Consider the following 16857-nt stretch of genomic DNA (forward strand, 5'->3'; position numbering starts at 1 on the left):
CAGTGGAAGGAGCTTGACAGAATGTATCCCATGATTTCAAGTCATGGGTCCAAGAGGGTTTCTTTTTGTCCTGCCACTTTCCCCAGTTCTGATTCAGCAGTTGGTTTTCCCAGGGAAAGCAGCGGGACAACAAAAAACCCTCTCAGGCCTGTGACTTTGAAATCAAACGAAGGGGGAAGGGCCCCAAGTTGTGTTTTGTGTCCCTCCCCTCAATCACTCTCCTTTCTTACACTCCACTACCTTTTCCATTCTGGGCAGGTATTTAGGTATCTCTGTTCCTGTGCGAATTTTAAAAAGACCTACAATAAGTGTCCAAGTGCAAGAACAAATGTTGTAAGCATTTGGGGAATGGGTAGTTTACTTTGTATTTATTACTACTTTTGTATCTCACATTTCATCCAAAGAGCTCCTCCACCCCCATTTTATGCTCACAACAGCCCTGTGAAGTTGGTTAGGCTGAGAGACAGCAACTGCCTCAAGGTCTCTCAAGGGAGCTTCACATAGCAATGTGTGGATTTGAACCCTGGTCTCCCAGGCCCTAGTCCAACACTCAAATCACTACACCACAATGGTTGTGCTTTTGGGGGGACTGGCAGGAGGGCAAAGCACCTTAACATCCCCTTTTCCACGGCTTCCATATATATATATAAAAAAGGACCAGAAAATACTTGAAGCAGTGGCATTTCAATTAATGATTACTGGAGTGTCTGAGGCTCCATACCAACTAAAGTCCATGAGTGTGAAGAATAACCAAACAAGCAGCTGATGAGCTGACAACAATGAACATGGGATCACCTGCTTGGACTCCCAGAAACAAAATGACTAGTTTGTACTCAGATGAGGAGCAAATGGACACAAAGCTATGGTAATAAAGGTCACTCACTAAAGTGTCACAGGTGAAAAAAGAGCTTCCACACCAGCAGTGGCTGCAGATGCATAATGAGTTATTTATTGGATATTTCACAGTAAGGGGAAATCCACATTAAATGGAAAAAGTATGGCTAGCAGATTGATGACAAGGAAGTCATATGGAGGCTGTGAAAAACTTGCATGCACGAGATACACTGATTTCACAATAAACTCATAGCTGCAAGTTTCAGCAGTAGTCCAGTTAAGAAGTCAGGTAGTCTTAAGCACACAGCAGCCTATATTGTTTACAAGGTCATGTTAAAGCAAACAAGAAGGGATTCCCATTTTACATCCCAGAAGGTGAGAAATAGGCCCAACTCTTCCAGCTGTGTGCAATTACTTTCCACTTACATCTCTGTGCCACCTAAATAGATCACAATATAATCTGGTACCTGGCTAGAGATTTTACAGGATGACTGTGAATACTGCTACTCCAACAAGTAATTTAGAAAATGGATGGTACAGAAAGCCAGCTTGTGGCATTTCTGGATTCCTCTCTGAGTCTTCACTCTTGATTCCTTCTGTTATTTGTATCCACTGTTCGTACCTTTTCTCAGGATGTGGCTGCTGTTGCATGCTGACAGCTTATAGGAGCTGAGAACAGGGTGGGGACCAAAGGTAGACAAACTACCCCAGAAGAAGCATGCCACATCCCCCACCAAAGGTAAACTACAGTATAGCTTAATCCAGACAAAGAGGTGTATGGGTTGTTAGGGGATGTTAGACGGCTTCAACTGGCCAGCTAAACCAATATATATACACTCCAACTTCTCCCCCCCCCCCAAACTTGGGAAAAGAATCAATCTTGTGTGATATTATGCTCCAATGGTCAAGGTGAATCCCACATCATCTTCTGAAACTGGCCTCCAAGCAAGGACCAAAACCATCAGATACTTTCCCACCTAAGCCCATTCCCTCCAGTCGAGAAGCAAAACTTTAAAAACTTTCTGCCCCTATCTACTTCCTGACACGTTTACCTGCCAAGGTGACCAAAGGTGTCTCAGTCTCAAAATTAGACCTGCTTGAAATGGGTCCAATAGGTTTCATCCAGAACCTGGCCTAAGATGCTACCACACCTTCAATAATCTTGCCAAGATTCCTTGCAACCTCTAAACACGACCTAAAGATTGTGCCCCAATAGCTTCTATAAGGGACCTCAAGTCTTCCTCTTGCTGTTTCTAAATATGCTGCCACTCCAAGTTACATTTTAGTCACTTCTGCAAATTGGCCAGTCCTGCACTGGTCAGATTCAGTCATTGGTCACTTTGTAAAGGTTCATTGGTAAACTCAGTGCCTTTAGGTCTCTCCCAAACACTTACATTTCCAGAGGCGGGAGCACCATAGCACACACTTTCAAGAAGGGATTGCAATACTTAGGAGAAGGGCTGTAGCTCAGTAATAGAGTATGCTTTGCACACAGAAGGTCTACTTTCAATCCCTGGCATCTCGAGCTAGAACCCCAGTCTAATACCCTGAAGAGCTGCTGACAGTCAGTGTAGAGCAAAATGAACCAATGGTCTGTTACAGTATGTTTAGGGAAGTTTTTAATGTTTGATGTTTTATTGTGTTTTTAATATTCTGTTGGGAGCCACCCAGAGTGGCTGGGGAAATCATAATAATATTATTATTAAGCAGCTTCTTATGTTCCTAAGATCCATCTACGAACACCTAGGAACATCTACAAACGACTTTCGAAGCCAGCAAGGAGATGATGGTTGCTGCTGCTGAAACTGTCCAATTAGGACTTCATTTTATTTCATTTTGTTGAGGGGCTTCAAGCACAGGAGAGGCAGGGCAGCATATTAAATAAATAAATGATACTGCCTACAGTGGTAAAAGAGAGGCTTTATAGAGAGCTAATGGCTTAAATCAAACGATTTTCCAAGCCTGCCCAAACCTGATGACTTTTCAGTGTCACAGGAAAGAAAGGTATCTGGAACATAGGCAAGATGCTGAATGATAGATAACCTGCAAAAAAGTGTAGCCCAGAAGGCACTCTTTAAATACAAATCTGTTCTGCCAGATTTTATTGGGTATGCAACCTTCCAGGTTCTGCACCAGGTAAGCACAATACTAAATGGTTTCATGCCCCCTTCTGAAAACAAAGAATAGTCCACTGGGAAAATGTGGTAGCAAAATTATTAAGGTTCATTTTCATTCCATATTTTAATTAAAGTTATGGTTAAACATCTTTCAGTTCAGGTTTGAATGACGCTCTAAATAAGCCACAGTTTTGCACACACTGAAATTAACAAAGTAACAGGTGCTACCACTCTGCTAACACTGGGCCATAGCAAATAGATTCCCTGGTGGCAGCAACATGGCCCAATTAGTGGCTTATATTGTGTGCAGCTTATAAAAATGCTTTAGGCTAAAAAGAGAAGAAAAGTTTCAATGACCCACTTTGCCATAAAAGAAAAGGGAGAACTGAAAAGCCATCAAGGAATTTTGTGAGAATGGAGGGGGAATAGTTCTTTTTCTTTATTGATACCATGAATGCAGACTTTGCACTTTTGACAGCGACAAAATGAGGAAACTATGTATGTGTTGCAGACACCACAGAAAAAATGATCAAGAAATTCAATAACAAAATTGTAACAGTTTCCAGCTCTCAATGGTGAAAGTATCACCAAGGATTTTCTTCCTGCATGGGATACCTTTTTTCCTGAAAGAGGCTTTGTACTAATGGTTTGCAACTGACTCTGCTGCTGCTGCTACTACTAGTGTCATAATATTTTCCCAAGATTACGCATCCCATGGGCTGTTAGCCAAATTCAGCGAAAGGGGTCTGCACAAATTCTAAAGCTATTAAATATACTTCTATTAATGTCAGAGGTGGCAGGTCTCATTCAGGCATGTCAAATGGTCCTTCTCATCCTGGATCCAGTGAAATTTAAGAACCACTGCTGAATATAGATGGACTTAGTGACAAACAGTCAATATTTTCGGTGGTCTACACATTTCAACAGCCATTTCACATTTGATTTATGCACTTTGATTCTCTAGATGTTCAGCTCAATGGATAGACAGTTTTAATTTCCATCCCTGTCCTGGACGAACTGAAAGGCACTTGTTTCACTTCTTCATTAACTGTGAAATAGGGGGACCAGAGTTCTATCTGTCTAAAAACTATGGAAACAATCTGCAGCCTTGATTGATTGATTGATTGATTGATTGATTCATTGATTAAAAGCATTTTCTTCAGCCAAAAAGGCTCCAAGAGCAACTTACAGATCAATAAAAAAATGACAGTCCCTACTCTCAAACTTACAATTTAAAGACATGACACAAAAGAAAAGGGGGACGGATAATTAGGTACTGTGTCACTTAAACATCAAACATGCATGAAACTGAGACTTTTGTGCTGAAAGATTTTAAACTGTGCTCTGTATCGTGACAAAATTGCCGAGACGCTACAATGCCCAATGGCTCCAACTTTTTGACCATGTGATTCCAATGCAGTTTAGGACATTTTAAGATATAATTTTAACATATTCCAGAGATCTCCAAAGCTGAGAGAAAGTCTCTCTCTCTCTCTCTCTCTCTCTCTCACACACACACACACACACACACACACACACACCACCCAATTGTCTCAGGGTCTAGAGCAGCAACTTCTTTGGGGGACCCTGGGGTTCTGTGATTATCAGTAATTTAGTATTTTATTTTCAAAGGATTTTAGCCCACATTTTTAACCACTCAAGGTAGGCTAGCATATCAACACTATGCAATATTAAGATGGTATACAGCTTTCCTGGAAAACTCACAATACTATTAAAATTTGCCTGCAATAAGTACAGCCCTAATACTCACATGGCACTGCAGCAAGGGACAAGAGGATCGGACAGCACTATGCCTGAACAGACTGTGCAGCCTATAACACTTCTACAACACGCAAGGCTCCCTAGCAGAAAAGCCTAGCACAAAGCTTGCATTTCCTATTTATTGTCTTTCCTCTTGTTACAACCCTGTGTCTTTTTCAGTAAGCCCAAAGCATGGAAGTGTGTTGCCCCTGGAACACCAGTAGACTGGTTGGTCTTAAATGTAGATGCAGATTCTGGTTTTTGCTTCTGTATTAACCAGCATTTTCAGAAGTGCCACTTACAAAGTGCAAGGCAGCAAGTCACAAATACTGAAACCCAATGTGAAGTCACTTTGGCAGCAATTGATTATAAGCATATGCTAAGCCAAGGTATTAAAAAAAAATACAAGCAGAATAACTTAAAGCTTCTCTCATCCCAACCTGGAAAGAAACAGCAACTTACGAAGAGGTGTATTTTTAGCACAGTGCTTAGGAAGCAAGACTCACAACTTCTCCATAATGGTAATGCTCACCAGGATTCATCAATTGGCAGCTCAAAAGATCTCTGGAGCTTGCAAGTTGACAGTTTCTTGTCTAGTACAGGGTACACCCCCCCCTTCCCATTTCTTCATATTTCATTCATTTTATGTGCTGAAACACTCCCAAATAGGAAATGTATTAATCCTAGAGAACCACTGTTCAAAGAAGCAGAACTGGCCTTCTCAACAATTGTTTTGTTTTACTAATTTGAATGGTGCCACCTTTTAACATTCAGCTGGAAGTTTGCAATTGGAAGCCTTTGCCTGAGAATTAATCCATCATGGATGCTTCCCAGGTGCCAGAATAATCTCTGTGGAGCTCTGGCAACATCCCAAGCCCAGCACTGAACAAGAAGGTTCGTCTATGCTCATACATTTCAGTTAACCTACACTGCACAAGCTGGCAGTTGAATGGAGCACATGCTAAAAAGGACAATGACATGAATACATGGGATGAAATTCTTTGGAGAAAAACAAAGGCTAGGATCCAAAGAGCTGAGCTGGACGTGGCCAAGAGCTTACATGCACCAAAAGGGCTATTTACTTTTCCCTCTGTAATGACAGACACAAACACCATAAAATTAAAATGGCTACTTTAAACATTTCTCAAAATATCTGGCCCACTCCCTCAAGTCAGAGAGTATAATATATTTGCTAAGAAATGGGTCATAAACTGCTTTGCACCTTTCACAATGAAAAAGTCATTTGCATCTTCAACTTTATTTCCAGTTGAACTATCACTCCCTTGTTTGCCCAAGAGCATTCCTGCATGTTTCCGTCTGCAAGGGTTTCTTAGTCATTAGACACCTATCAGTTAAATCCTAATGAAATAATTGGTGGGTTGACATGCTGCCACCCAAAGAGAGAGATACAAATGAGGCCAGTTAAGAAATTATAATTTCCTCTCTGTACAGCCTTCCATTACTGACAAGGTGAATCACCGGTGAGAACTTCTTGAGAATGTTGCCACACCAGTTAGTAGCAAAAGTAATTTCTAAGGCACATGAAATCTTCCTAGGGCTTACAGCAGCTCCAGGTAAATATGCACCACTGACTTTGATTACATGAAATAGAACAAAGTTTAGGCCAGTTTTTAGAAACGGCCATCTTACACACTTGCAGGATCCTCTGAATTAGTTTTTTACCCTTCAATGATGCTTAGCATCACCAAGTACAGAGTGGTAGCCTCTGTCACTTAGCTTTTCCCTTGCATTTAAAATCCTCAAATCCAGAGGCTTCTTGATCGCATGGGAAATGTGTCCATGTGAACAAAGGCTCCCTTGTCCATATGGGAAGCAGCTCTGTGTGCATGACAACAGTTCTACAAAATAAACAGGGTAGCTCTTCCTTACTTGCATAGGGACATCATGTGTACACTGAAACTCCACCAGAGTTTTGCACAGAACTGATAAACTATCCAGTATGTGTGCAAGTATGGCAGAAGCACAAAAGGGTGAGAGTGAAGACGCAATACAGTGGTACCTTGGTTTAAGAACAGCCCTGTTTACGAACTATTCAGTTTACGAACTCTGCAAAACCGGTAGTAGTGTCCCAGTTTGCAAACTTTACCTCGGTCTAAGAACGGAAGCCGAACGGTGGAAGGGCACTGGCGGTGGGAGGCCTCATTAGAGAAAGCGTGCCTCAGTTTAAGAACTGTTTTGGTTTAAGAACAGACTTCTGGAATGGATTACCGTATTTTTCGCTCTATAACACGGACCCGACCATAACACACACATAGTTTTTAGAGGAGGAAAATCTGTAGGCATCCGACCCGTAGGCATTTCCTCCATAACACGCACAGACATTTCCCCTTACTTTCTAGGAGGAAAAAAGTGAGTGTTATGGTGCAATAAATATGGTAAGTTCGTAAACTGAAGTACCACTGTATAGAATAAGATGGTGACAGAGGCCTGCTCCTCAACAGATGGGCTGTGATTACCACTGGGCCCACCAAGCCTGTCTAAACCTGTTCCTCACAAGGAACATTGTAGTCAGTCAGGAAATGTCTATTAACAAGTTCCCAGCAGGACAAACAATATCCCCCAGATAGCATGTCAGAGAGGGGTTTGGCCCACCTGACAACTCAAGTAACACCTTGATTAGAACAAACTGCCAAGCTCTGCTGTTGTTCAACTTATTTGCTCTAACCACAGAATGTAAAATATCAGAAGGGGACCCGAGAGTACTTTGTATGTATCTTTGATATACCTAAGTTCATAATATTTATTGAATGAAGAATATACCAGGGCATAGTTATCAAGTTTGGCTACATACTTCTACGTACATTGCTGAAAAATTACTATCACTGCATAATTTTCAGGAACACACATGACAGGGGACAGGTTCACGAATGACGGGGTGCCCAAATGCAGTAGGTATTTATTTATTATGATCATTTAAATCCTACCTTTAAAAGAGAGAAGTCTTTCTAAAGTGTCTTACAAAAAAGTAAAACAATATTATTTACGGTATTTTGTTAATACAAAAACATAAGTCTTGCTTCAAAGCCCACTTAAAGGAGTTTCCCAGGAAAGCTATTCTACAGTTCTGGCTCCATCACTGAAAAGGTTGTGGACTTGGTATCTGTCAATCTGATCTTCCCTAGCAGCTGTCCAAAGAACAGGTACTCCTCTTAAGAAATGTCTAAGCATACATTCAAACAAAAATGTGAGGTACCTTCTTCCTTTTGGTGTGGGAGTTATCAGTATATGCTATGCACATTTTCTGAGATGTTTAGGTAGGAATGGGGCACCTCTGGCCCTCCAGATATTGCTAAACTATAGTTCTCATCATCCCTGGCCATTGGCTATGTTTGCTGGGGCTGAAGGGAGTTGGAGTTCAGTAACATCTGGAGGTCGAAAGGTTCCCCACAGTCACATTAAGGGGTTTAGGATAGACTATAATTGTTTCAACAGCCTCACATAAATATACCGTATTTTCCCGTGTATAAGACTAGGTTTTTTTCCTAAAAAATAATGTAAAAAATTAGGCGGCGTCTTATACTCTGGGCCATCTCTCCCAATTTTATTTAATCTGAGTCCCCCAAAATAGGGGCATCTTATACATGGGGGCATCTTATAGACGGAAAAATATGGTAATATGTGGTTGGGTCAAAAACAAGTATCTACTGGCCAAGAACTACTTTCTTTTCAGTAAGGCTGCAACTGAGCCATCTTGTCGCTTCTAGATTATGAACCTATAGCAAAACATAGCTGACACTTGAGACAGTACAAAAGGACCAATATTTATTAGCCTACCAGACCAAAGGCCTATCTAGTCCAGCATCTTGTACCCTACAGTGGGCAATCAGACACCTATGGGCAGTCAACAAGCAGGTAAAGGTAAAGGTAAAGGTACCCCTGCCCGTACGGGCCAGTCTTGACAGACTCTGGGGTTGTGCGCCCATCTCACTTAAGAGGCCAGGGGCCAGCGCTGTCCGGAGACACTTCCGGGTCACGTGGCCAGCGTGACATCGCTGCTCTGGCGAGCCAGAGCCGCACACGGAAACGCCGTTTACCTTCCCGCTGGTAAGCGGTCCCTATTTATCTACTTGCACCCGGAGGTGCTTTCGAACTGCTAGGTTGGCAGGCGCTGGGACCGAGCAGCGGGAGCGCACCCCGCCGCAGGGATTCGAACCGCCGACCTTTCGATCGGCAAGTCCTAGGCGCTGAGGCTTTAACCCACAGCGCCACCTGCGTCCCTTCAACAAGCAGGACATAAGCACAATATTCATCTCCTACTATTATTTCCCATGTTTCTGATCCTGGAGCAAACACTATTACTGTGCATTTGACCTCCCTGAGATGGCAGGGTAAAACCACATTAAATATATTGTTTACAATCCTTCTGAAGAAGCCCTGAAACTAACATATTTTAAATGAAACTCCAACACTGCTTGCTACTACGAGTGAGACCCTCTATTCCTAACTGGTACTCTGTGAATCTGTTATTTATAAGTGTGTTATTTCTCCATACTCCTTGTTGTGGTAACATGTAATCTCTATTCCATTTTATAACACCCTGCCCTCAAAACAGTCCCATTACTTTCCTCCTCTCTTTCTGAAATTCATAGCATATGAATAACACAAATGGGAGACCACCAGGGCTCTCCATATCATCACAGTAGGACAGTGAGATGCTGCTGCACCAATTTACAGTCTGCCAATGTTTGGAAGCTTTATCTTTGCAACCATATGTGCCCAAACCCTTTTCTCCCCTCCCCCCAATATGTGAAAGCCTGAATTGGCTCCATCACCATCACTTCTAACTCTTTCTTTGCCTGAATGAATTTCTGAAGCTCCTTGTTATTCCATTTAAATACTTTTCATGACACAATTACTGAGACAGGCTGCAAAGAGCTCTAATTAACTGTGACCTCTCTAATGAGGCAACTTTCCCAAGTTCTTGCCAAAGTGTGTGTCAGTGGTGTACTGGAGCAAGCTCAATTTTTTTTACAGAAATAATGTATGAAATATGTAGTAAAGAAACAAGATGAAGTGGCCAACAATACACCATAAAGTGCTGCGAGGGGCTTATTTTAAGCAAACACATTTAACGGCAAAGCACTTAAGGGTTTATACTATGTGTACAATGGAAAGCTACTGGAGTGTCCCAGGTTCTAGATAAGATGAACCAATGGCGTAGTGTAGTCAGTCAATGGAGTGTCTGTAACACAGAGCTGAAAAGAGTCAACTCTCCCCAACCCCACCCAAGGCACAACCATCAGACGCTCCACCCCCATCCTTGTCAATTATCCCAAGCCTCCAGTGGCTTTACAAACCTTAGTGCCAAAATTAGCACTATCTGGCTTAGGCTCAGGTTAGACACAATATTCCTGTTCTCTGTCTGGTGGGCTTCAATGCTACCTCTTCAATCTGGTGCCAATTTACTCCCTCCTTCCTTCCATGGCTTCCTTTAATCATGGGGTGATAGATAAATATAATAACGCTTAATGTTGTTATTCCAACAAACCCATGTCGAATTCGTAATCCGTACTATACAGTACAAGAGTGAAATGTCTATCAGCTGCAGTTTCTTTCACCTTACCAAAAGGCCTCACATATCCATTTTGATTCTGTAGCAAGTTTTACATAAATTTTCAAGCCTGGACAGCAGGAGGCTTAATCAAGCAAACCTTGGAATCATGGCACAGTCCATGATCAACTTATGGATAGGAATGCCATGGATATGCCCAGATAACAACTACCAGACATGCGATTTGACCATTAATGTTTGCTTAACTAATGGGTTCAACTCTATCTTTGCAAATAAGCTGTACTGTTACCAAAAAAATGAACTCCAGACCACAAGACTAATTAATAATTGCATTCTTAACTCCCCCAGAAACAGCAGATGTCAGTAACAAAAGCATAGCCTTGCAGAGCTAGTAGAATTCACTTTAATAACACGGGGTGGTGGGCACAACAGTAAAAGAAAATATGTTTGGAAATATTAAGTCTCTTTTTCACATTAAGCTGAAGGGCATGAACAAGGAATTAACCTTGCTATCATCAGAGTACAGTAATAATTTTGTCCAGGCTGCTCGCTACTAAATCTGTTACTGCTCAGGATTCTTTTTAGCAATAAGAAATAACCTTCTGCTGAGCCCCTAAACAACTGCAGGTGATCAAATATAAGCATTCAATGCAGCGCTTGCTGAACCATCCCCATTCGGTTCACGCCACCCGGCTTCTGACAAAGAACCTGTGTCACTGCAAGCCACACTGCTAGGGGAGAGGGCGGGGTGATGGAGGGAGGTGCATGAGAAAGAGATGCAGACCAGGGAAGAGATGCAAGCAGAAATGACTGACAGCAATTTCCCCAAACTACATATTTCAAACAACACACAATTGCTCTCTAACTACAGTTCAACTGCCCATATTTACTGGAAGAGGCGGCTGAAGTGGAAAAGAATCATAGCTACTTCCCTCGGCCTTTCAACAGTCATTATAACCTCTAGTCTAGATACTCAGTACTTAAGAACACCCCAGATATTTCACTGTGAAAATAATTATTGGTAAATAACAAAATAATAATAATTAAGAACACCATAAAATCAATTTTCAAGAGACTGCTCTCTGGGCAATGAAGACAGGGAGGTTTTGCCCTTCCTGGTTCAAAACAAGGTTCTGAAAGCCTTATCATCTTACATCCTGCACCTTCCCTGGTGCTGAATCACCTTTGCATCATCATCATTTCAACAAATTTGGGTGTCAGACCTGGCAGGCATGTGTATGACTTGTTGCTTCATTCTCTCCTAATTATCTATCAATCTCTCCCCTAACCTAATTATGATCCTAGTGCATCAAGGCTTTTTTTGGAACAGTCAGGTGCTCCTCTCTCATCCCCACCCAAAACCATTCATCACCACCCCTTATTGAGTTTGCATCCGAGATTTCACAGCTCCCCATTCTCCATCTAGTAACCATAATCCCCTAATACTTCACAGTATATCCTCCATCACCTTCACATTGCTTCTCCTAAGCTCCTTACATCCATTCCTCACTCTTCTTGCTCCTCACATTTTACCAAAGCCTAAAGGCAATTTATCCAACCAACATTCCTGTGCCCTCAGCATACCTATACCCTTCTCATTTTGACTCTTCGTCCCCACTCCCCTGTGGCCTTCTCTTCAATCTTACCCTATCTTTTACTAACTGGCACCCCACCTTCAATTATTGCTCTTTGTGATCCTTCACCCTTTCTTTTATTCCCCTTCCCCATATTCCTTCCAACTTAATGCCCACTGTCACATATTTCTTCTGTCCTCTTTCATTATTTCAAATCTCTCCATTTCAGTAACCCACCATTTTTATCCTCCATACCAGAGTTTTCACATCCTACCTTATTCCAAAGCCTTGATTTGGGGGTACACCCAATTCTGACACTTCTCCTAAATGTTAACATTTCTTTCCAACACCACAAATTCTGGAGACACCTCCCCCCCCCCCCCGAATTGATACCCTGTCTTTTCTAACCTCTTGATTTAGGGTACTGCATACACATATGAACATCTCATCTTTTACTCTTCCGCCATCCCTATCCTTTGGGGTTGTAAAAGATGTCAAAATCATCCCCTAACTCTGAAAGATCTTAATAAATTGTTGATTAAAAACATCACCATCACCGTCATCACTGAGAGGAGGAAAGAAATACAAGGGAGAATAGATTCCTCTTTATCCTCTGCCTAATTATGACCCTTTGGCATCTCTCCCCTCTCTACCACCCCATTCACCTTGACATCCCCTCCCCAATGTTATTGTTAAAGCCCCTTTAAGGAGGTCAGATGTTGGTGGTGGTGATGACAACCAATGCTGATGGATGCCAGATCCACCCACCCATCCACCAATCTTATTGTTAAAACAGCCCAGTTATGATTATGACAAGATGCTCCCCTAATCTTAATGCTACTTCACAGGGAAAGGATAAATATAATGATGTAGAATAGATGATGAAGGCCAGACACATCTTATTGTGAAAAACCCACTCTGATGAGGTGAACAGGCCCTGAAGAAGATGATGATGAAGAAGAAGAAGCAGGAGGAGGCCAAATTCCACCCCACCCACACAATCCATCGCTAAATTGCAGGGATGAGGATGCAGACCTGATTCCTCGCCCTATACACGCTCCATTTATAAGCCTAAACTGGGGAGGGGGGGGAGAGAGAAAGTGTGTGTTTACAGTTGTGGCGCTGGTGAAGAACAGATTCCCCCCTCCTGCCCCACCTTATTGTTGAAGAGGAGGAGGTGGAGGAGGAGGAAGGCCAGCCAGGTCCAGTCCCCGTCTCCCTCCCCCTGCGCCCTCCGCATCCCGGTTCCCCCCTCCTCACCTCCAGCTCCGTGTCTCCCGGCTCGGCCACGCCGATGATCTCGCTGGGCAGCTCGGCCAGGTCCGTGACCCGGATCAGCCCGTCGTGGAGGAAGATGGTCTCCTCCTTCACCGACAGCCACTGCGCAGAGTCTGCTGCGGCGGCCGCTGCCGCAGCAGCCGCCGAACCCGACGCGCCTGCCGGGGACCCCATCAGGAGGAGGCGGCGGCGGTGGCGGGTGAAGCCGAGGCGGCGGCGTTGACAGCACCTGCCTCAGCGTAGGGGAGGGGAAGGGATGCTGTTGCTGAGGGAGGGAGGCGGATCCCTTCAGCCCCCCGCCATGGCGGGGAGGAGCCGAGCCAAGGAGAAAGAGGGAGAAGAGGAGAAAGGGAAAAAGCGGGGGCCGAAGGGATTTTTTTTTGGGGGGTGGGGGGGTGATGAGGGTCGAGGGGGGGCCCCAGTCAGTCAGGCGGCGCCTCTCTCCCCTCTCCCCTCTCCTCTCCCTCACACACACAGGTGACAGCGCGACGCCATGTTGGAGGCGGAGGGCTGCTGAGGCGGAGGGACCAGCATGCACCGCGCGCGCCGAACCGTGATAGAAAGAGAGCGAGGGGAGCGGGAGGCCGCGGCGAGCGGGCGGGAGTGACTGACAGGTGCGCGCGCTCCGAAAGGGAGGGGGGAAAGAGCGGCGGCGACGACGTTGACGACCGGGCCGCTCACTGGCCGCCAGGGAATAAGGAGCCCGCCCCCTTTCGAGCCGGTTGGCTCCGCCCACCTCTCTCCCCTCAGGCGCCTCCTGCCTGCTCTCCCTGCGGCGGCTTCGCTTCTTTTCTTTTTTAATTTCCCTCAGAAAATGAAAAAAAATCGGCTTGGCCCAAGGGGGAGAGTTCTTTGTCTCTCTCCCTCTCCACCGAACCGTCGTCCTCGCTGTTTGTACCTATTCCGTGTGTACATGGCGTGTGGCAGAGCTTCATAAGCAAAGAGCAGAGGGTCCCTGCCCTCAAGGAGCTTCCAAATATGTCTCTGTCACCTCACAGGGCAAATAATAAAACTTTAGTCCTTTCGTCACTTAGCTGTCATCACCGACATTATTATTTATTTTACAATACTATTATATCCTTCCAGGGTTCCTAGAGAGTCTCATAATCCACAAAACGGCTCAGTTCAGCCAAACGGGTTGTAAATAAGTTACGAATTTCAAAGTTCCGATCACCCCGTTTGTGTAAATGGGCATACTTTTTTACATTTTCATTTAGTATTTGTATTGTTCGTTAAATGTGTATACCGTCCTTCACACGTAGATCTCAGGGCGGTTCAAAACACAAGATAAAAACACCAGATACGTAATAAAAACAAAAGAAAAAAACACACACAAAAACAAACCAATAAATCCTGTCCCCCTTTTTATATGCCAACTTTAAAAATTCTTGTCAGCCTGGGTGGCTGGTTAGTTACAGTATGGTGCTGATAATGCCAAGGTTGCAGGTTTGAGCCTCATATGTTTTATATATGCTGTAAACCCTAGAAACCCAGCCAGGTGGGTGGGGTATAAATCATAAAATTATTATCACTATTAGTATTATCATAAACGTTTATTATTTATTTATCTCTTGTCTGGTTTTGGAAAGGCTTTGTCAGCCCATGGGAGTCATAGTCCAAAACACCTGGAAAAGGCAGGATTTTGCTCTAAGTTGATGCCATCGTTCCTGGTTTAGAATGGATTCTGGTCATTTATTTTCCCATTTGTGTTGGTTTCCCTATCATGTTCTATACTCGATTCCTTATTTCTAGCTCAGCATCACTAAACGAAACTTTCTAGATGTTTCAAACAGTGCCAAATGACTAAGCCTGCCTTACACAAGATGACTGGTTTTCATACAGGCTTATTCCCAGATAAGTCTGGTTAGGCTTGAAGCCTTCCATCTTCCAGATGAAGGAGGGTAGTCTTAAATTAGCTAGATTCCTCCTTGCACTTCAAAGCCATCCTTTCCTCCTGTGCCTTTGGTTTCTAGGTCTTCCTCTCACACTTCAATATCTTCTTGCTGAACAGGCAGCCCTGTTCAGGAAAGTTTTTAATGTGTGACATTTTAATGTATTTTTAATCTTTGTTGGAAGCCGCCCAGAGTGGCTGGGGAAATACAGCCAGATGGGCGGGGTACAAATAAATTATTATTATTATTATTATTATTATTATTATTATTATTATCACTGCACTGGCAATTTCCAGGACCCTTCATCCCATGCTATTGCAATTGAGGGGGGTGCTGTTAGTATGTATGTAAGAATGTCGGGACTCTTTCCAATACACAGCAGAACCGATCCTGCGATAGAATCAGGTGCCTTAGATGGTTTTCTCATCCTGCTTCGCTTAAATTGCTTTACAAATCTCCAAAGTGCCATCTGATAACAGGCTTATTGCTCTGCAAGACTCTCTCCCAGAGGCAGAGGGAATGCAGTCTTTCCAAGGCAATTGTCTGAAGCCAGAAATATACAGGAAAATAAAAAATAGCCGGCGTCATATTACAACGTATTTTTATACACAGTATATATTATGAGAGAAACTTGAGTGAAGTTATTTGAGATAAATGCAAGACAAGCAGTACCTGAGTGATGAAAAGTGGGGTGCAAGAGGGAAATATAATAGTTATTGGCATTTTATTAATGAGAATGTGCAAATTAGTGCTCAAGTTGGAAAGGTGAGATGCATTTTGGCAGAGCCCAATCTTTGAAATTGTGTAAGTTAATCACTCAGCATTCCTTCCTTTGTCCCTGATGCCCAGTGGGTTAAACCACCCTTTGCCAATCTGGTGCCCTCCAGATGTTTTGGGCTCAGAACTCCCATCAGCCCCAGTGATGCAAAAGGGATTTGCATAGAAACCTGCTGAACTGAGCAAGATTTCACCCCCATTCATCAGCCGATAAGTGGGGGGTTAAATCCTACTGCTATGGCTGCATGCTGCTGTTTCCTGCTAGGAACAGGAGTGCTCAACCAATGCCTGATTTAACCCTCCCCCCCCCTCATCAGATGACACAACGAGTGATGTCAGTTGATGGGCAGGTTGCCGTGATTTGGGAAAAATGACCTTGTGGGCCAACCTGGACCCTCTGTCCAGCTAAGATTGGCAGGCAGATCCCACCCCTGTTCTATTTTAATCTCACAGAAGGCTGTGGGCTACCCAAAATGCCTCAAAGCACATTTCCCCAGCTATTATTGCAGATGCGGCTTTCAGGGGAAGGGAGGTATTGCATTAAATTGTTAGGTTTTATACAAATCAGCAACAATAAGATTTATTATACAACCGTAGACCTTTTTATATAAATCCTATCAACTCCTTTCTCTTTCTCAGTAAGTGATGTAGTCTTCAAGGCACAAACAAAAAAATAAAGACCAGAAAAGGTTACCTTACAGTAGTGCTATTAGTTTACTGGCCAAACCGGGGCCAGATTATTCAGTAGGGTTGCCAGACCTCTAGGGGTGACATGAAGAATCCAAGTTTTCCTTGATCCCTCCAGGTGGCAGAGAGAGGGCTTGCATTGCCAGGTGGGTGAGAGTGCATTAAACAATTTTTCTTAGACAACTGCATGCAACTTGCAAGTTTCAGTCTGGCAGGAGTCAACTGCAAATTATTGCATATGCTCTCAGTCTGGGTGGGGGTCTGTACTTCTCTGCCCCCCCCAATTAACCTCTGTCTCCAGGGCTCAGTAATGGGAGGGAGCACGAAAGAAGAATCACCAGGAATGGCCAAAATTATATCACCAGGGGGCACCTATAGGTCTCTGGTTTGGGACCTGAAATCTC

General features: G+C 43.6%; 1 protein-coding gene across 2 annotated transcripts in view; it reads right to left on the reverse strand.

The window, feature by feature from the left end:
- The window catches only part of HECTD4 (HECT domain E3 ubiquitin protein ligase 4), a 113622-nt gene extending 100001 nt beyond the window's left edge, over positions 1 to 13621 (reverse strand). For both annotated transcript variants that reach the window (XM_083750036.1, XM_083750035.1), the window contains exon 1: positions 13080 to 13621. In XM_083750036.1, the coding sequence (XP_083606162.1) occupies positions 13080 to 13271 (192 nt within the window). In that variant the 5' untranslated portion in view covers positions 13272 to 13621. The remainder of the gene's footprint in view (positions 1 to 13079) is intronic.
- Positions 13622 to 16857: the final 3236 nt, after the last annotated feature.

This window comes from Podarcis gaigeae, assembly GCF_964106915.1.
Source record: "Podarcis gaigeae genome assembly, chromosome: 8".
NCBI lineage: Eukaryota > Metazoa > Chordata > Lepidosauria > Squamata > Lacertidae > Podarcis > Podarcis gaigeae.